General features: G+C 44.2%; 1 protein-coding gene across 4 annotated transcripts in view; it reads left to right on the top strand.

The window, feature by feature from the left end:
- Positions 1-22,258, top strand: part of ZNF335 (zinc finger protein 335) — a 357,780-nt gene that overhangs the window by 124,662 nt on the left and 210,860 nt on the right. For all 4 annotated transcript variants that reach the window (XM_085619363.1, XM_085619366.1, XM_085619364.1 and 1 more), the window contains 3 exons: positions 15,546-15,622; positions 17,001-17,161; positions 20,086-20,306. In XM_085619363.1, coding sequence (XP_085475489.1) covers positions 15,546-15,622; positions 17,001-17,161; positions 20,086-20,306 — 459 coding nt within the window. The remainder of the gene's footprint in view (positions 1-15,545; positions 15,623-17,000; positions 17,162-20,085; positions 20,307-22,258) is intronic.

Here is a 22,258-nt window from a genome sequence, read left to right on the forward strand (position 1 = left end):
GTACCTTTAACCTTACTTCAGGGTACTGGCAGATCTCTTTGACAAATGGAGCAAGGGAAAGGTCAGCCTTCTCCACGCCCAATGGCCACTACCAGTTCTGTGTGATGCCCTTTGGGCTCAAGAACGCACCTGCCACGTTTCAGCGCCTGGTAAACCAGATCCTCACCGGAATGGAGAGTTTCTCTGCTGCTTATCTGGATGACATAGCCGTCTTCAGTAACAGCTGGGAGGATCACTTGCATCACCTGCAAGCTGTTCTCCAGGCCCTGAGACAAGCTGGATTGACGATCAAGGCCAGCAAGTGCCAGATCGGGCAGGGGTCGGTAGTGTACCTTGGACACTTGGTGGGTAGGGGAACGGTGCAACCCCTCCAGGCGAAGATCGAGGCCATCATGGCCTGGGAACCCCCCAAGACACAGACTGAGGTCCGAGCATTTTTGGGCCTCACGGGATACTATCGCCGCTTCGTGAAGGGGTACGGTACCATCGTAGCCCCTCTCACGGAGCTCACGTCCAAGAAACAACCTCGACGGGTAGTCTGGACGGAGGCTTGTCAGCAGGCCTTTGTGAGATTGAAGAAAGCCATGTGCGAGGCCCCGGTCTTAAGGGCCCCAGACTTTTCCAAGAAGTTCATTGTCCAGACAGATGCATCAGAACATGGCATTGGGGCAGTGTTATCGCAACTCAACGAAGAGGGTCTGGATCAACCCGTGGTCTTCCTATCCCGGAGACTACTTCCCAGGGAACAGAAGTGGAGTGCAATAGAGCGTGAAGCCTTTGCAGTGGTATGGGCTCTGAAGAAGTTGCGGCCATACCTGTTTGGCTCGCACTTCCTGGTTCAGACCGACCACCGACCCCTTCGTTGGCTGATGCAAATGAAGGGGGAGAATCCCAAGTTGTTGAGGTGGTCTATTTCCCTACAGGGGATGGACTTTCAGGTGGAACATCGGCCTGGAGTGGACCACGCCAATGCAGACGGTCTCTCAAGGTATTTCCGCCTTAGTGATGAGAACTCCCAAGGGGTTGGGTAGCTCTCCCCACTTTCAGCTGGGGGGGACGCGTGTTGGACCTGTCAGCCCTTTGGGTGGTCCCTCCTCATCATTATTTATTTTGTCCCACTTTTGCCTCAAACCCTGTTTGAATTTTTCCTTTTTATTGGGAACCACCAGACTTTTTCGTGTTGCTACAGATTCAGGGAGCCATTTTAGCTACCCCTGAAACTTCTGTCTGAGGGCCTGGAGCACAAAATGGTGGCCTCCCATGACATCACCAGCATCCACTGGAACCTTCCAGAACCTTCCAGGAGATTCCAGAACTGTGTGACAGTTGGAAACAGTTTAGAATGTTGGGAGGATAAGAGAGGCAGTTGGCAGTTGGAGCTGGCAGTTGGCACCTGACTGGTGAAGAGAGAGGAGCACAGCAGTGAAGGAGGAAGGAGTGAAGCAGCAGGGGTGGAAACTTGTGCCTGGAGTGGGGTCCATAAACCCACCCTTGATACTTGTCCCTACTGATGGATCCCAGCCTATAGCCCTGTGTGGGAAGAAGTCAGAAGAAAACCATCCTAAGGACCTGGACAGCAGGAACAGGCCTTAGAAATAAGAAGACAGCAAGATTCTGACCTGAGAACTGGTTTCCCTGGAGCCTGGCGTCGAGTAGCCGAAGACCTGGAGCCCGAGGTGGAGAAGCGGCGCTGACTGAGGTAGCAGACGTCGTACCCGGAGCCGCCTGAGGTCGTAAGAGGGCGCCGGCGGAGGTCGAGAGGAATACCAAGGGTCGAGAAGGAGGTGAACCGAGGTCGAGCGAGCGGCGTCATCGGAGGAGTGAAGTCCGCCCTCCGGAGTCGTCGGAGACCGAGGTCGAGGAGCACCGGAGGTCGGGAGTGAGGATCGCACTCCGGAGTCGCCCGGAACCTGTAAGGAGGAACACCGGAGGTCGGGGGTGAGGATCGCACCCCGGAGTCGCCGGAAGTCGACGGCGAGGCCAGGCCGGCCGACGTCATCGGAGCCGAGAGCGCCATCGGACCGGAGCCGCCCGAAGTCGACATCGTGAAGAGACTGCCCGACGCCGTCGAATCGGAGGTCGAGATCGAACCGAGGCCACCGACATCGGACCGGAACCGCCTGCCGGCGTCGACAAAGAACTGACACTGTGCCGAGGCCGCCGAGACCGAACCGGAACCGCCTCACGGCGTCGACACGACTCCAGCGGCGTCGGAACATCAGAAAAGGGCAGTAAGTGGAGTAGAGGGCGCCTAAGGCCCTGTGGAGACCTGAGAGACTACTCTGAGGGGCTAGGGAGGTGCTGAAACCCACCTGACTGTGCCTGGGGTGAACTGGGACTAACCTAGAGAGGTTGTGTGGAGAGGGAAGCCAGGGCATTGGAATTTCCCCCCTTTTGATCTACCTCAGTTTAGGCCTCAGCCTTTGCCTCAGCCAGGGAGTAGCCCCCCTCAAGCCTTCCACACCCTACAATCTGTACCTGGGCCAAATCAGCCCTTAAGAGTTGAAGTGCCATCTGATTCACAAAGTGTACTGTATACTTCTAATTATTTATTGGGGATACTGTATTTATTAAGTTCTTATCTATTTATTGCTGCACTGAATTCATAGGTCCACGGGACTTGTTGGTGTACAGTATTTATTGGTACAGTATTTATTGGTACAGTATTTATTACCTCAAAGTATTTAATTGTCTGTATATATTGCACTTGTATTTATGCCCTGTTATTTATGATCACCCCTATTTATTTCAGCAAACAGCAAATATTTATTTGACCTGCTCTATTTAAAAATGTATATACTGTGATTGTTATTTATTTTCCCAATCAGCAACTAAGAGAAAAAGATAAAGAAGAATATTTTCATAATTTTTACGGTGTAGAGTCGTTTTTGGAACGGATGCACGCATGGTTATTGTATGGGTATATTGTATGCTTAGCACTGCGCCTGTTTCCTGACCACTCGAGCCAAGCTACCCCGTTGTGTCGGGAAGGTCCACCACCACCCTGCGGAGTGGGAGGGGGCTGTTTCCAACACATACCATTTTCCCTGGGATTGTAAACAGCTGTGGTACTATGTCTCACACCTTGCTCTTTCAGATACTCTTGAAATTCATCAGCCAAGAACTGTGGACCATTGTCAGTGGTGATACTTTCAGGATAACCTTCCCTATGGAAAATTTCCTCACAGAAATTGATGACCTTGGATGCTTTAATTTCCTTCACAAAAGCCACCTCTGGCCATTTTGTATAATAATCCATTAAAACAAAAGCAAATTTACCAGCTATGTGGCTGGCATTAAACGGACCACAAATGTCCATGGCTAGTTTATGCCACGGTCTCTCTGGAAATACAGTGGGAGTAATGGTGGTGTCTTGTGATACATGTGATTTGTCACTACACATACATGCAACACAGTTCCTTACACACCTATCAGTATCTTTATCCATACCAGGCCATCAGAAATCACATCTTGCCCTTCTTTTCATGCTTGACATACCAGAATGTCCTTCATGCAAAAGTTCCAACAATCTAGAGCGTAATCCCAAAGGTACAACCAATTTATCCGTTCTCCTAACAATCCCTGTTGCTGATTCAACGGATAATTCAAACCAAATCATTTTGTATTCCGATAAGTCCTCGTCGGTAAATAAATGACAATTTGTATGATCAGCTAAACATGAAACAACACGTTGCAATACGGGATCAATCAAAATGGCCTGTTTCCACTCCTCTAAGCTGATTGCCCCATTGCATGCTTCATCTACTGAAGCTATCAAACACCCCTCATCAGGATCTTCATGAGTTACATCATCATTGGAGATTTCTGGAAGGGGTAAACGCGATAAACAGTCAGCATTGAAAATTTTAAGGCCAGGTACGTACATTACTTGAAAATCATATTCCTGCAATCTGTACAACCACTTTGCGATTCTAGGTGTGGCTTTCCCGGCTCCTTTTGTAGTGTAAATGTCTACTAATGGTTTGTGATCTGTTCTCAATTCAAACTTAGTGCCCCAAATGTAGGTTCTAAAATGGTTGATACCCCAAAAACAGGCAAGGGCTTCCTTTTCAATAACAGAATAAGTAGCTTCTGCACCCTTTAGCGTACGAGAAGCGAAAACAACTACCCATTCACTGTTGTCTTTCCTTTGCATCAAAACAGCTCCTAGACCGTATGCACTGGCATCCACAACAATGATGGATTTGTTGTGAGGATCATAAAGCTTGAGAGCTACAGCTTTGATAATATCATTTTTTAAGCTATCGAAAGCTGATTGACATTCAGGGTTCCATGTAAAATTTACACCTTTTTTCATTAAAAGTCTTAAGCAATGAACCTTTGACGCAAAGTGATTTACAAATTTCGAGTAATAATCCGCCAGCCCCAGAAAGGAACGTAATTGACAAGGGTCAGAAGGAGATGGGGCATTTTTAATGGCGTCAAGTAAATGTTTTTGGGATTGACCCCTTCTGCAGACAAGGTGTGACCCAAATAGTCAATTTGTGTCACAGCAAATTTACACTTATTAGCAGAGACTGTCAAACCAGCAAGTTGTAGTTTCGTCAGAACTTCATTAAAAATGGACTCATGACTTGTTACATCTTTCACCCACACAAGCACGTCATCTTGAAAAACAAGCATATTGTTGATACCTTTGAGAATGCTGCTCATAAGTCTTTGAAAAACTGCCGAAGCAGAAGCCAATCCAAAGGGCATCCTTAGGAATTAAAAGGCACACTCTGGAGTGATGAACGATGTAAGGTGTCGAGAATGGGGGTGTAATTTTATCTGGTGGTATGCATTAGATAGATCTATAGATGAGAAATATTTGGCACTCTTAACAGAGACAGTCATCTCGTTAATGCGCGGTAGAGGGTGGCGATCTATCCAGATGTTTTTATTTAGGTCTCTTAAGTCCACACACATGCACAATTTTCCATTGGGTTTGCATGCCAAAACTACCGAACTAAGCCATTCCAACGACTCAATAGGTTCAATAATATTCTCCTCACATAATCTATCTAGTTCTTGCTTTAACTGTGGCCTTAAAACAAAAGGGACATTACGAACCTTGTGAACTACCGGAAGGGCATCTGTTTTTTAATATAATGCAATGTTCAAATTTATTTAAGCAACCTAATTTTGGACAGAATAGGTCAGGATATCTCTTGCTCCATTTAGAAATAGTACAGTCATCTGTTAATAGAACCTTGTTGAGATGATTGGGATCGAGAATTATTCCTAAATTCTTCTGTTCCTTCCATCCCAACAAAGCGCTACCTTTTTCAACCACGTAAATGTTGGCTTGAGCACTTCGTCCTTTGTATAGGATGTTGCCAACAAAATACCCTAATACAGGAAGTGTGTTTCCACAATACCCTATGGGTTCAACATCAGATGGCAAGAGATTACATTTGCCAATGGACACCCAGATATGTTTGTCAATTAAAGTAAATGGCGAACAAGAATCAGCCCACAAGGAGACATTGACCTGGTTGATAGACAACGCACATTTGGGTGGTTGGTATGTGCCTGACACTTCATCCACTTCATTGTCCCAAATGACTAATACTTCGATTTTGCTATCACTATCACTTAAAGGCGATTCACAAATGTCATTAACAACATTCACAGAACGCTTCCAGAATTCATGATCACAAGTTTTGCACATTTTAGAGAAATGTCCTGTGTTGTTGCATTTAAAACAAGTGACGTTGATGGCAGGACAACGTGGGTTATCTGCAGAATGATTGTTGCTACCACATCTGAAACAAAAACGTTTGTTAGTTGTAAAGTGCGTTCTTGCTTTGACAGAATAAGTACGAGAATTATTGTACTTTTCATTAACTGATTTAAATTTTGATTTGGGTTTGACACTGTGATCTTTTGGTACATCACCTATAGTTTTTGATTTGCGATTATCTATAACACATACATCACTAAGGTTTTTGGTGTGCTCATTGTTCAACTCTTTTACATATCGTGAAGTATTTTCAATTCTTCTAGCTACACTGATGGTTTTTTGTAGCGACGGATCCTAGAGATCCAGCAACCTTTCTTGAATTTTGGAATTGGTGGTTCTATTTATGAATTGATCTCTAATGATTTCCTCATGAAGATCTTTAAACTTACATGTTGCAGCTAGTGTTCTTAAGACTGCAACATACTGTTCAACAGTTTCACCAGATAATTGTGCTCTGGGAAAAAAATTGTGTCTTTCGACAACAATGCTGTTTTTCTTACCATAATTCTCCTCTAAAGCTCTTAAAGCTTCTAAATACTCGTCAGTGACATATTGTTCTGCTTTGGAACTAACAAAAACAATCTCTTCGTCAGTGGAATTACCACCATATTCCCCACCTTCAGCATAAATGGTGGAAGAGTTAACTATTACAGGTTTGGGTAGGGTTTTTAAAACTTTCCTTCCTTCTATCCCTAAATTATGCTTTAAAAGAGCTAATTTACGCGAGGCTAAGAAGGTCTCGCCACCAATTGCCTCAAGATAGGTTTCAAAGGATTCTTGCCAATCTTTCCATGCCATGGGAGGCAAACCAGGGTTTTGCAAAAATTTTGGTGGAGCGAACACTGAAGTAGTTTCCCTAGTTACAGGGTACACCAACCAGTTAAAACGTTAATAATAAAGATTTAGCAGTAGTAGAAAAAAAAAAAATACTTGAATGATGACACAAAGATGAAGAACACAATAAACTAAAACAAATAAAGTAGACACCGCTGTCCTAAAATTGTTGGGTGCTGTAATGCCTCCATTTGTGTAATTAAAGTTACCAAATAAATAAACAATAAATTAACAAAATAAAAGTAGACACCGTTGTCAGTTGGACGCCGTGAAGCCAAGAATTTGCAGTGTAATTTTAGTACATAAATGTTCCCAAATGCTTGAAAAACGCTGCAAAGGAGTTTGCTTTATCCAAAACTCCCTATCCGGGATTGTCCGAACGCGCTGTCCTGCAGACCCCCACGGAACGCATCTCCTTCATTGTATCGAGATACCGCATCACCGTGCTGCCTCAATTGTACCTTCATTGCCCAAGGCCCATCCCTTGGAATCTCTAATTCGCTCAGGTCATCGAACCCAGACGAATTCCCATCTTGTTGTAACTCTTCCATCCCGAGGCCGATCTCTCGGAATCTATAATTCACTCGTGTCATTGGACCTAGACGAATTACCAATTTTTGTAACTCGTTACAACCCGAGGCATTTTTAATTGGCAATTCATACTAATTAGTCCTGATGATGATCCTAAAATCCCCCCGTTAAGGATCGAAATGTCGTCGACTATGTGGTTCACCTTACACATTAACAATCTATGTGTATGAAATGTTGTGAAGGTGGCAAGTTTTATACTAAGATGTTTCACTACCTATTATTCTCTGACATAGAAACATCACTGCAATTGCCTGTATGTTTTTCCGAAATCTTATGTCCTCTTGATATGTAAGCCGCAGGATACAGGCTTGTGTCCCACAAACACTTTGCTTACATTCCTTTGATCATTGCTAACTATTGTTTCTTATTAAAGTTGCCTTGTCCGGCTGGACATAGGCTATAATATAGTACCAATTTTGGCTACATTCATTGTTTTTTTGTCAATATTCCTTGCTTTCAGGGACCATTGTCTCCTGTAATCCGTTACTTCCCAAGGTCCCTGTCCTATTGCTTTGGGTGCCCTTGTGTCTCTTTTACTTATCCAAAGCTCAGCAGACACAAAAACAGTTCAATGATAAACATCCAGAAAAGAGGAAACAAAATAAATTAAAATAATTAAAGTAGACTCCGTTGTCCATATTATGCAGAAGGATTAATGTTTGGTAACATAACAATTTAAATAATGAAAGCAGTCACCGTTGGTTCGATGCGCAGCTCAGTTCTACTTCACCAGATCTGCGGATATATTTCTCCACAACGCGTTGTTGCTAAGGTGATATTGACGCTATTTCAGAGCACTCACAGTTCCGGGTAGAGTTTGACAATATAACGATGCTGTGCGTCTCCTCTTGTTACGAGTTTCCTGTCATGCGCGGTGATTCATTGCTCGCAGCTTGCTCACGAACGCCGGGGACTTGATTCTAAGACAACAATGCTGAAGGTTCTTTCAGAATCTTTCAGAATGATGGCGGCTTACATTCGGAGGATTAACCGTCGCAGGTAATCACTTTTAAAAACTAAACGAGAATGTAAATGTAAATGAAATGTGCAGTTGTCACCGTCGAGAACCACACATCAATTCAGGACCAAAACCACCAAATACGGCAAGGAAGCCCCCTCAAAATAGTTTGTAAGACATTATATTCGTTTCCATGCAGCAGGGTAAACACGGGTTCACACACGTTAAGAAGCGCTGCGTGCGACTCAGTCTAACAGTGACCTCAATGGCAGACGCGCGTTGTGAAAACAAATCGAATTGGCACATATGTACTAAAGCGCATATGTATGTATGTTTATTCCCAGACGGGGCACAAACGGCAGAATTGGATCGCTGTGCGAAATAAGACACCGGGGCTCGACCTCTGCCCCCGACCTCCACAACAATTAGCACAAGATTGTCTTTAGAGCAGAGTATGCCAGATTTACATGCGTGCCCGCTACGCAATGTCCAACGCTCAAAACGTACCTTAGGAATTGTCAGTGATAAAAGACGGCCAGCTATCTTCAGGCTTCTCTGTCTTTTAATTTCTAGTTTCTGTGCGCTAGGTTCTTTCGTGATCGTCGCCACTTTTACAACGCAGAAAGTGCTTCCGTCGGTAATGAATCCAGTAGTCGTGAGCGTAGTTATGAGGTTTATTAGTTGTAAGTTAAGAAGCAAAGAAGGCCTCACTGGGAACTGCGTCCTGCTGCTCAGCCGCACACACTCAAACAGCCCACTCATTCAAACCATGCATTCATGAACATTCTAATTACATCACACACACTCAGGCTGAGCAGCAAGTAGAAGGAGACATAAAATAGTATAGCATATAACAGAGCTTAAATAGATGTGCCCACATGGCTAGTTATAGGAGCAAAGAAATCCGATCATGTTTCCCCCATGCTAAAACATCTTCATTGGCTGCCGTTTGAAGAAGAAAGTGAATTGAAGATATCATCTTTACACATTAAGCAGTTCAGACTCCTCTACCTCCCTATTTGAAGAGCAAACTACAATTCACTGGCAGACATTGAAAAACCAGAGGCTGAAATCGCCTAGTTCTAGAAATTCCTAAAACAGTAAAACGGGCATTGTCCTTCCCAGTTCTTGTAACTCTTTCCTGTACTACATCAGACTAAACCAAATCATCTTGCTTTCCAGGAGTACTTAAAACAAACATTTTCAGATTTTAGCTTCCGACTAATTTCTCCACTTTAAATCCCCACCTTATTCCTTTTTATAATGATCTTAGAATACCGGTTCTTAAGCTGGGGTCCACAGACTTCTGGGTGTCTGTGAACCCTGTTTAGGGAGTCCTTGACTTTCAGATAATTGAATAATATTAGCAGATTAATAAAGTAATATGCACAGAAAAAAGCCTAATGTAAAAAGAAAATGTTAAAGTGAATTGATTGGAAATTAGAAGCTAAAATTTAAGAGGGTGTTGTTAGATTGACAGGTGAGAACAACGCAAGTACAGAAAAAAGTAGTATGGGCAGACAGTGGCCTTGTTTCAAGAACTACTATTTGCTGATAAAAAGCATGAATTAGAAGTAAAAAATACAGAGAAATATGCTACAACCTAGCATATCGCGTTGTCTTTTAGAAATAAAACCACATTTTGAAACGCCCCAACCTTTGCATTCAGATTAAAATTTTTATATTGTGTATCATTTTGTTTATGATTTTGTGTATCTTTTTGTTTGTGGATTAAACACAACATTACATATTTGTGCATTTCTTTGATGTATACTTGTTTCTGTATTTTTGTGTATTATTTTGATGTTCAAATCATAGAAATTGCTTAGGCCGGGTTCCAAGACTTCCACTGGTCGTTATGTGGGAGTCCACAGAAATAAAAGAACCACTGCTCTAGAACCCTATGTTAGTTATAAACTTCTCCGCTGCCTGATGGCTTGGTACGGGCTGTAGAAATACGTTGAATAAATAGAGCCATTTGCCTCACCAGGCCTCTATGGAGATGTTCTTCATTTGTTACTTTTTTGTCCAGCATGCTTACACAAGTTGTGCTAAGATTCTGAACAAAGGAAGTGCTAGCCAGAAGAATCACTATGTGATAAGGAGGTATGGGCAGGAGTGAGCTCAGAGCACCCCTAGCCACCCCCGTTGTGAGACTTTTGTTGTAAGACAACTGGTTACGTATTAGTTTACCTGGGTATTCAAAGTTTCACTTTGGGAAATAGCCAAATATGTCAAACTATTCAAGTTAACAGTCTGGTGAACCACCCTTACAAGAAAATAACTTATTTTTCAGAGGGTAATATTGACAAAAGAAAGGAAATATTATGCATTTCCAAGTAGAGTTGTATACTCTGTAATATCCTGTGAGGAGGCTATAAGTACGTAGTAGTTTGTACTGAGTCAAGAAGTACAAGTAGTTTATTTATTTATTCGAGGAAAAGTATGATCATTTACATCGTAGAAGTTTTTTAATAACAATAAAATGTTTCATTTCATTACATCATAAAAAAATGATTTTGAAAAGCAGGCTATCACATGCCTCTAACAGTATTAACATTTTCCAAACATTCCACCATGTACAAAAGTAATTTAGGAGAGACAGTTTCCATATTCCCAAAAAACTAAGTTATTAGGATTCCATATTTCTATTCCCCAGTGTACAATTAGAGGCCCCACAACCAGGTGGCATACATATTCATATTAGGTTCACAGGGACATTGTTAATCATTTTAACCTCTTCCACCAAGCAAAGAGCAGATATCTCGAAATTGTAAACACTAGCCACCTTGTGGTATCTGACTTAAAAATGCGTAGAGCATCGACGGGACGTGTCAAAGATAATAGACAGGCAGGGATTAACCAATTTTTCCGAAGGCCAACATAAGGGGGGCAAAAAAAGAGAAAGTGTTCAAGGGTCTCAGGGAAGGAACGACAGGTTGGGCACACAGATGTTACAGATGCGTTTTCCCAGGTACTTCTTCTAGAAGTGAGCGGAAGAACTCCGTACCTAAATTGAATGTACAGAGCTCTTGCCTGAGGGGGTTCGATATCATCCATGAACATTTCAAAGCCAAACCGTCCTTTTATATTTATAAAACTAGAGGTTAAAGTGCCAAATGCATTACCATCAATACTTTGTGTATCCATGTACTCCCAGAACCTATTTTTAAGGAGAGGGACCATTTTTTTCGTTATGATCCCCGGATCCTCCCACATGTGTCCCAGCCCTAGTTTTAAGAACCATTTCTTGAACCTGTTTGTTTTTGTAAGGTCAGTAGCGCTTCCAGGGCCTCCTTCACCGGAACCTGTGTGTTACTGGTTCAGATCCTTACTCAAAACAAGAGCGCCCTAAGAAAGGCAAAGTTGTTAATAGGTTTAAGACCAAGGTCAAGTCTTAGCGGCAAAAGGGGAGTGTTCACGGATAAATTGAGAATCGCCCTAATACATTTATTCTCAGCAAGGATTAAGTCCTTGAGGTTCTCCAGCCCCCAGAGCACAGCTCCATATAGGGCTGCTCCTAGACCTTCAGCCCTATGGAGTTCCAGAATTGGGGAGAGTGGTCGATATGGAGACGCCCTAACCCTCCCGGCTATTGCACAATCGGCATGCTGGAGAGTTAGAGTACTCTTTTCAATTTGTGGTGTCCAAACCAGCCTGTCGCTAATTCGTACTCCCAAGTAGTCAAATGCCTTAACCTGCTCCAGGGTTTGCCGGCCCAGCATCAGTTTACCCTTATGGGATTTGTAGGGGTTAAACGTCATATATTTTGTCTTGGAACAACTGATTTCTAGTCCCCTATCCTTACAAGCTTTAGCAAATTTATTCAAAATACTCTGAATCCCCTTTGGCATCCTAGCGATGAGTAACGTATCATCTGCAAAAAGCAGAGAAGGTACAGGACTACCCGCTAATTTTGGGGGGGACACCTCCACAATCCTACAAATCTCCTATTAGTCCATTTATGTAAAGGGTAAATAGTGTTGGGGCAAGAACACAACACTGACGTACACCTTTACGAATAGAGATATCATTTGTAAGACTGCCATCAGGATTCCACCTGACCTTTGCGTAGGTGTCGTGGTGCAGGCGAATCAGAATTTTAAGTAAGTATGATGGGAGTCCTAATTCTCTTAGGGCTGACCATAGTTGAGTACGTTCTATTGAATCAAAAGCCGTTTTTAAGTCCACAAACACTACATACAAGTGACCTCCTCTGATGGTCACTTCCTTCCTTATTAACCGAAGAAATCGAAAAACTTGATCTGCAGTGCTTGTGGAGGCCCTAAATCCTGCCTGCAATTTTGATAGAATGTTATTTTCCTCAATCCAGTTTTGGATCAGAGTTTACAAAAGATTTTTGGGGAGACGTCTATAAGGCTAATGGGTCTGTAATTTGTGGGAGACCCTTTGTCTCCCTTTTTGTAAAATGGAATACTTTCAGCACCTCTCCAGGTCGCCGGGATTTCACCACTGCACAAAATAGCATTAAAACCACTTGTAGCAGTGGTCCCCATATTATAGGCTCTGCTTTATACATGTCTCCCAGAAGCTTATCTAGGCTTTCCCATTCTGTAGAGAATTAATAGCTGTAATAGTTTCCTCTATAGCATGGGTACTCACAAACTTTCTCTCGGGGGCCAAAATTACAGTGTGGTTTGTGGCCGAGGGCCGCACCGTGGGGGCGGGGCTAGAGCAACAAAAAAAACCTGTGACCATGAGGTGGAACACAGGCCCCTGCAGCCGACGCCGTCGTCCACTGAGCCACCGGACCCGGCATACACATACATCTCTCCCTCTCCCTCTCTCTATCTCTCCCTCCCTCCCTCTGCCTCCCTCCCTCTGCCTCCCCCCCTCTGTCTCACCCCCTCTGTCTCACCCCCTCTGTCTCACCCCCTCTGTCTCACCCCCTCTGTCTCACCCCCTCTGTCTCACCCCCTCTGTCTCACCCCCTCTGTCTCACCCCCTCTGTCTCACCCCCTCTGTCTCACCCCCTCTGTCTCACCCCCTCTGTCTCACCCCCCCTCTGCCTCCCCCCCCTCTGCCTCCACCCCCCTCTGCCTCCACCCCCTCTGCCTCCACCCCCCTCTGCCTCCACCCCCCTCTGGCTCCACCCCGCTCTGGCTCCACCCCGCTCTGGCTCCCCCCGCTCTGTCACCCCCCACACTCTGTGTCCGTCTCCCTGCCTCTCTGTCTCCCTGCCTCTCTGTCTCCCTGCCTCTCTGTCTCCCTGCTTCTCTGTCTCCAAGTCTGTCCCCCTCTCTGTCTGTCCCTCTCTCTGTCTGTCCCTCTCTCTGTCTGTCCCTCTCTCTGTCTGTTCCTCTCTCTGTCTGTTCCTCTCTCTGTCTGTCCCTCTCTCTGTCTGTTCCTCTCTCTGTCTCCCTCCCTCTCTGTCTCCCTGTCTGTCTCTCTGCCTCTCTGTTTCTGCCTGTCCCTCTCTCTGTCGCCCTCCCTCTGTCTGTCTCCCGGTCTGTCTCCCTGTATGTCTCCCTCCCTCTGTCTGTCTGCCTCCCTCTGTCTGTCTCCCTCCCTCTGTCTGTCTCCCTCCCTCCGTCTGTCTCCCTCCCTCTGTCTGTCTCCCTGTCTTTCTCCCTCCCTCTGTCTTTCTCCCTCCCTCTGTCTGTCTCCCTCCCTCTGTCTGTCTCCCTGTCTGTCTCCCTCCCTCTGTCTGTCTCCCTGTCTGTCTCTATCTCTGTATCTGTCTGTCTCCCTGTCTGTCCCTGTCTGTCTCTATATCTGTATCTGTCTGCCCCGTCCCTGTCTGTCTATATCTCTGTATCTGTCTGCCCCGTACCTGTCTGTCTCTATCTCTGTCTGTGTCTGTCTCTATCTCTGTCTGTCTGCCCCTGTCTCTGTTTCCCTCCCTTTCTGTCTCTGTCTGTCTCTGCCTCTATATGTCTGCCCCGTCCCTGTCTCTGTCTCTGTTTCTGCCTCTGTATGTCTGCCCCGTCCCTGTCTCTATCTCTGTCTGTTTCTGCCTCTGTCTGTCTCTGCCTCTCTGTCTCAGCCTCTATATGTCCCTGCCTCTATCTTTGTCTCTCTCTCTGTCTCTATCGCTGTCTCTGTCTGTCTCTACCTCTATCCGTCTCTGCCAGTCTGTCCCTGTCTCTGTCTCTATCTGCCCCTGTCTCTATCTGCCCCTGTCTCTATCTGCCCCTGTCTCTATCTGCCCCTGTCTCTATCTGCCTCTGTCTCTAGCTGGCTCTGTCTCTGGCTCTGCCTCTATCTGTCTCTGCCTCTATCCATCAGTCTGTCCCTGTCTGTCTCTATCTCTATCTGTCTCTGTCTCTCCCTACTGCCCTCTGTTACCTCACCCGACTCTCACACCCTGCTGTCCTCTGTCATTCTTTGTCACCTCACCCCCGCTTGTGTGGCAGCTGAGGCTGCTTCCCTTCCGGAGCACACACACAGCCCCACCGAGTACTTCACAGGTCTTTAAGAGACCATTTGCATGATAAGGAGGCTTTGTTGTATTTCACCTCTTCTTAGCGCCCCTGAAGCTCCACTCGCCCAGCCCCCACAGAGCAGAGTCTGTGTTTGCCGACACTGTTACAAAAAACAAACAAACACCGGTACGATGTCTGCAAGATCCGCGGGCCGCCAAGAAATGCTTGCCGGGCCGCTGGCGGCCCGCGGGCCGTACTATGAGTACCCGTGCTCGATAGTAATAGCAATTTCCTCAGTTAATGTGGAGTCTGAATAGTTCAACTGTAAACCTGAATTAGGGGCAACCCTTTGGCCTGCATAAAGATGCTTAAAATACTCCTCCCAAACATGGGGCTGAATATGGTAGTCTGTTTCCTTTTTCAATTTGGGAGACCCTTTCGACAGGAGATGCCAGAATAATTGGCTGTTCTTCTGCTTGGAAGCTTCTACAAGTGAGCGCCAATTTCCTGACTCCCCATCCCTTTTTGCATTATCTTGTGCCGATTTTCTGCTATTTGTGATATCTATACGAGATTTTCCCTTTACCCCCACAATGAACTCATCCTTAGCTTTTTTGCAGGCCTTATTGTACCACAGAGCGATACTCCGTGTGAATAAATTTTGGTTACACTGTTTGTTAAAAAATGGTCTTATTGTATAGGCCAGTTGCTGGAATGTGGCCATGCTGTCATCTAGAATAGCAACAGTATTGCTCATGTCATTTGTGGGTATGTGGTTACAATGAGTAGTCAGTCTTGAGAATCTAGGTCAGTCAAAGTTTGAAATCTATTTCTCAGTTCCAAGAGGGGGAACTCATGTCTCGTAAAGGGCTTCTTAATAAGTGGCTTATTCACCAGGATATTTGGACCTGCACATTCAAGATTCCTACAAGTAGTTTCTGAGTGGTTGTGAGGATGCAGTTGTATTGTAGAAGGGTATTGTAGGGAGCAAATGAAATGGCAAAACGTAAGTTTTGATGCTCTCTTTCAGTGTGGGAAGTCTTTTAAAAAGCGCTACACCTTCAAGATGCACTTATTGACTCATATCCAGGTGATTGGTAACAGCAGGTAAGAGTTGTTCAAGACCAAGTCCCTTGCCTTATTTCTTTGTCCCCCAACCCCCTCAAGAGTGCTTTTCTTGCGTAATAATTACATCATCTGCCTTTAGAGTGTTTTCTAGCTTTCTTTCATGGCTTTGTCTTCTATTCATGCACTGTCATTGTGTTACCTTATATGTCTCTCCAAGTTTCATTTCCTGGTGAGTTCTTCCTATTATGTTATTGCTTGCCTCTCCATCCTCCTTTCTCGTAATTCACTCCTGGTGTATAGCATCGTCACCCTTGTCATTTACACATTTGATATCTCTGGTGTGATCTTCTACTTTCATGTCTGTCTTTTCTGTGTCACCCTCTTTCACCTGGAATCTTGCTCTCCTTGTTTTGTGGAAATATTGTGTATGTTTTTTATTGTGATACGAAGACTGTTCTTGAAGTGCTATCTTTATTTTCTGTGTCCTAAATCTCCTTTAATGGCGTGCTATGCATGTTTGGTTGTATCAGCTCCCACCTTTTCTATTTTTTACCAAGCACCTTGCCCGTGCTTTTCCATTGCTATAGTGTCATTGTTTTTAATGTGTAGGTCTCCAGTGTCCTTACCTGGGAATCTCGTTTGTGTAGTGATTCCATTTCCATCTTTTTGTGCTTCAATATCTTCTTTCTTATAGGTCTCTCTTTGTTCTTCTCATCAGTCTGCTTATTTTTCATCACCTGTCTTTTTTTTCTGCATACTTTGTGTGGCTGCCTCATTGCTGTCTTTTCTCTTTCTCCCAGTCTCTGCTTTTGTTATGCCTACTATATTACATGTTGTTGTGATATGATGTAAAGTACTTGTCCTTTTCTGGTCTGAGATTTGAAGCCCACTCTATGTAGTGTTGTTTCTCTGCAACTGACAGGCGTTTCCCCCTAATCCTAGAATATTCAGGGGCAACTTAGCACTATCAAAGGGGATGCTACCCACTAACTAGGACACTGGATACCTAGTCCGAAACTAAATCCTGGGCTCTCAAACCTCCATTACTGTCCGGGTAGAATAGACATCAAGACACAAATTATCACAGTTTCAATAAAGATGTGAATGTAAATCTCCCCCATAAATCAGGGCTCCCACGTGCTGCTGCCAGAAGAAAACAAAACCAGGGAAACTGGCTGATACTAAACAGGCGCATTTGTCCCTAGAGAGAACAGTAATTTATTTTTCTTATTGAGCTTAGATACTAGAGTGCCTATGTAGAACATAAGAACGAAGGGAGAAAGGAAGGAAGGGGAAACATGAATGAGGCAAAGCAATATAAGGGAGAGGGGGAGAAATCCTAGCCTTTTCTTTGTTCCAGTCCCATGGATCTAAAACCACTTTGTGATAAACTGTTTGTCTTTTCTGTGAGTTTCAGGTTTAAGTGTGAATTCTGCGATGTTATCTGTAATGATAAGAAGGCTTTGCTGAACCACCAGCTAACTCACATGAACGATAAACCCTACAAATGTAGTTTCTGCAAATACTGCACCTTCCGTGAAGACTTCCTTGTATCTCATCTTGCTGTGAAGCACACAGGTAAGGTTTAGACTTCCTTCCATACTTGCCCCTCATGCTTCTATAATGTAATATCTTTTACTGATAACTTGAAACAGTAAAATGGTGTTTCTTTTTTGGAAAGATCTGCATGAATGCCTGCACTTTTTTATCTGTAAATATGTTTATCATTGATGTTTACAGAGCCCATTTAAAACACCTCTTGCTCGACTTTTTGATCTTGTTGCTTGTGGAGCACTTTCTCGTTTTTAGGTCTCGCCTAGCGTTGCTGCGCACATGCGCAGCTCGCTCGGCAAGATTTATTAGGTCTCGCCTAGCGTTGCTGCGCACATGCGGAGCTCGATCGGCTAGATTTATTGTTAATGAGTAGTTTTAGAAAAGGGCGTTAAGCCCCGCCCCTTATTTCCATTGGCTGGCGTCACCGTTTATGGTAAACAGTGGCCTGCCTTTGGAAATTAGGGTTTTTGGTGGACGCCCTTTGGCCTCTGAGCCGGACTCGGTGGCCTGTTTTGCGTTTGTCGCCAAGCAGTTTCTTATCTTTATGGGGCCATGTGTTAGAAGCACATGGCCCCATAAAGACAAGAGATCCCCATGCTCCGTCTGCAGCGCGGTCCTCCTTTCACTTTCGGGACCGCGCTTGTTTGAGTGTAGGACGAGGTCGAGTCACACTTTGGGCTAGTATAGCACACTGATTGCTTTGTTGACGGTCTCGTAGTGCTGTACATAAAGCTGTTGCTCCCGCTGACCCTGCTCCTCCATATACGTATATGCGTGTCTCTAGGTCCTTGCTTTATTTATTTGCAATTTTATATAGCGCGAACTCGACCGGAAGGTATTGGAGCGCTTTATGTGACTTTTAGTTACATTAGACAAAGACGCATTTATTTTTCAGGCACAGGGAGATTAACTGATTTCCTCAGATCAGGACGCCGAGACTAGAACCTGCGACCACAGTTCCAAGGTAGACCGCGCTGGCCGTGATGCCACATTCCTCTCCCAGTGCCTCTCTGGAGCAGCTATGACGTCAGGCCCCTCCTTACCTCTCCCATCCCCAATTTTCATTGTGATGCAAACCCTGGCAAAAGAAACCACCATTTACGAGCCCGAAACTTGCTAAACTCAAAGCTGGGAGCCCCCGTTGGTGTCCTCTTACAGCTCATGGAGGAGGGCGGGATGAGTGCAGGACGAGGTCGTCACACTTTGTGCTAGTATAGCACACTGATTGCTTTGTTGACAGTCTCGTAGCGCTGTACATAAAGCTGTTGCTCCCGCTGACCCTGCTCCTCCGCTTCCTCCCTGGTCTCCACCATATACGTATATGCGTGTGTCTAGGTCCTTGCTTTATTTATTTGCAATTTTATATAGCGCAAACTCGTCCCAAAGGTATTGGAGCGCTTTACGTGACTTTCAGTTACATTAGACAAGATCGCATTTATTTTTCAGGCACAGGGAGATTAAATGATTTCCTCGGATCAGGACGCCGAGACTAAAACCTGCGACCACAGTTCTAAGGTAGACAGCGCTGGCCGTGACGCCACATCCCTCTCCCGGTGCCTCTCTGGAGCAGCTATGACGTCACTATACGTGTGACACCTTGAACTGGGTCTCATTTTTAAGCGACTGCGCTTTGCCTCCTGGGATATGTCAGTCCTGACTCGAAGTTATAACGCTCTTAGACACAAAAACTTTGAAACAAGCCTTCTCTGGGGCATCTCCCGAAACTACGGAAAATCCACCCCTCTCCCTCAAGAAACTCCTGTTGCTGATACTGTGACGGAAGCCTGGTTCCATAGTTTAAAAAATCTGCAGCTCTTGCCTATTCTGTTAAGCTATTTTGCACTGTCCACACCAACGCACTCCGGGAGACCTTTTTACTTCAATATGATGCAGCCAAACACCATCAAGTCTCTCAAACAAACCAACGCGTTTCGACCACTCTGGTCTATATAGCAATTTCTGAACAGTGCCCCTTGTGTTCGCTGTAAAAAAAATAAGATTACAAAAATGAAACAGACCTCGTGCAATGTAATCTGATGGTCGTGTAAAGCACTCCAATGCTCTTAGGACATGTTCGAGCTATATAAAACTGACAAGAGGGAACGGCAAACCTACAAGTCCCAGAATGATAAGTGAGGTTGGCATAAAAGAGCGGACAAATTTAAAGTGCCACATATATGACATGGGATTACTGAGTGGACTTGCCTAATATGGGCCTCAAAAATGTAGTCGGTAATTTCTCAAATATGCCCCCCCCCCTAGTCAGTGCCACCAACTGCTCCGGTACCTACCCCTTTTCACCACCTCTGATGGGCTCCTGCTGTCAAATAACAAGCATCGGCATAGCCAATAGGTCTTGCCTTTGGGACCTTATAAGTGTTTAGTTATCCAGCACAATATCCTTGGTGCAACAACATCAAGTGTTGCTTGGCTAAACACTAATAAGGTCCCAAAGGCGAGACCTATTGGCAATGCCAATGCTTGTTCAAACATGCACAGTAAAACAACCTTTATACCCCAATATCGATTTGTTTATTGAGGCTTGCTTTGATCTTCACTGATACCCTGCTTGATCCATGATGCATGTTGAACAGGTTTCTCCTCTGCACATACAACTTCAAGACTTCAAAGTGTCTATAATCAATGTATCACTCCATGTCCAAAATAAACATAGCCAAACTAACGCATGCACTCTCGGTGTACCATGAAATCAAATGTAGAAAGGTATGCTACCTTTATGAATTACCCATATGCTTATCCTGTGAACACGTGGAGGACTTTATTGAAAGTTAAAATACTTCAAAGCTAGTCGGAATCTCACAATTGTTGTCCACAAGACACAGTTTGGTCCTACCTAACATGACAGGTGTATTTGTAGAGTGCACGTTCGCCACTAAGTGGGTCTCTTAAGAAAAACCAACAGGTGATATCCATTTCCCTCATTTCAGGTGGAAAACCATTTTGTTGTGATTATTGTCATTTCACTACTAAACACAAGAAGAATCTGCGTCTCCACGTGCAGTGTCGACACGCTGAGAAACTCCAAGAGTGGGGCCAGCAGCACCCAGAGGAACCCCCTTGCCGCCGTCGCCCCTTCTTCACGCTTCAGCAGATTGAGGCACTGAAACAACAGAATACTACTCAAGAAGAGATGGTTGTCAACCCACAGGTATTATGTCATTCTGCACATCCTTAACATATTTATTTCAGGGAAGACCACTTTACTCCATCTCTAAAAGTGCTACTTTTTATTCTTTCTTCATGCTAAACCTGTACTTTCTTCCCACAGATGTCTTGTATTCCTTCTAAACTCTTTTTCTTTTCTATATTCTCTATCATTATGTAGTCTGTTACAAGAGGATCAGTGGCACTGGCCATCTCCCTTTTCTTATTCTTTTCTTTTACCTATTTCTACTGCTGAAGCCTTTGCATAGTCAGCTCAAATTATGTTTACTTTGTCTGTACTAACTGGTGAAGCTTCTCTCTGTATAGTGGAAAACTATTAGCATTCTTTCTAAATCAAAGAACTTAAAATCTGCAGCACAAGTATTTCAGACATGTAGGTTAGCAGCACAGAATGCCCGTATTCCTTGCTGCAGTGGCAAAGCTGTGTGAAATGTTTGTTTATTTCTGTGCATTTGCATGCCTGTGTGTTGGTATGCTTGTGTCTTTATGTGCATATGTCACTAAGATATATCTATATGCTGTGAAAACCAAAATCTGTTTCTTTAAGAGCAATTCTCAAGCTTCCAAAAGCTATAGGACGAATCCTGTGTCAGAACATAAGGAAGATGGAACGATATTATTATGTTTCAATAAACTCATCTTACAGAGAGTAAAGCTCTGACATGTAGGACAGGTTGGATGGAGACAGAAAGTGACAGTTGTATCACATCTACCTCCATAGGTATCAGTAAGCTTATTCACTACAGACTAGACTTTTTCACAACAGGCGGTAAATTCATTGAAGAAAAAAAAAAGATAACGAAGGTTGTTCATCTATTCTCCATTTAAAAGTAGCAAACAAAGCACCTACAGCATTTCAACTGTTTTCCCCCTACATTAATGCTCATCAAATTCAGGGGAACCTCTTCAATGAACTTATTCTAATGGACAGTGGTTATCTTGTAGTGGATGGGGATTTCAGTAATACATTTGTTCACATTTTCGATCGGAATAGTTTTATGAAGCTTGCGGTTCAAAAAGACAGTCAAATTCCCAGGTGAGTTACATCTGTCTTGCATCTGTCAGTTTCTCATCCCTCCTCAAGAGGCTAAATTCACTTATACAAATGATCAGGAATTGACTGTTTCTTGATCAGTAAGGGCCTTTTCAACTTGACCATAAGCTCATATGTGTTGTATTACCATTTCTGATCATACACCATTCAGTCAGTCTTTCCACATTCCATCTGGTGCTACCAGTCGAACACAAACTAGGACCCTTCCTACTGTAAGACCTTAGCCATCTCAAGAAATTAAGCGATGAAATAACGTTTCTTTGTCATTTATAGTAACATTGTTTGGGAGTCACTACAAGCTAGTGTGAAATGGATTGTTATTTCACACAGGGCCCAGAAACATTTAAAAAAAAGTAAATATCCCTATGCAAGAGCTCGAATAATGTGTTCATAAACGTAACTTCATCCAATCTAATGGTAGATTCACACATTGTCATCTGCCCAGGTGCCAGGCTGGGTCCTGTAGCGCTTACAATAGCTCCTGCACAGCAGCAGGTGGTACCATCTGTCTCCACTACAAATCTTCCCCGCCTCCAGACATGATGACACAACCTACATGTGGGCACTACTCCTGCATGTTGACATCTGTGTCGCCTTTTCCCATGCCCTTTGACATCAATTTAGAACTTGGTTACATCGTTTGTCAGTCGCTTTTTATTTTTCCAATTTTTTTTTTTTTTTGAGTGTGTTCAGAAATGTAGCCCTAAAAAGGACAGGGTTTATCTGTCATACCTCCGAGTCTTGCAGCAAATGGTCCCTGCTGCACCCAAAGGCCACCAGGAAGCGGGAAGATAAACTCTACTTTGCCTAGCATAAGAAACTGGACAGTCACTAGGTTGTTAGTGTGTTCCTGTTCCCATTTCCGCTCCTGGTCACCTACT

Source organism: Triturus cristatus, chromosome 7 (genome assembly GCF_964204655.1).
Source record: "Triturus cristatus chromosome 7, aTriCri1.1, whole genome shotgun sequence".
Lineage (NCBI taxonomy): Eukaryota > Metazoa > Chordata > Amphibia > Caudata > Salamandridae > Triturus > Triturus cristatus.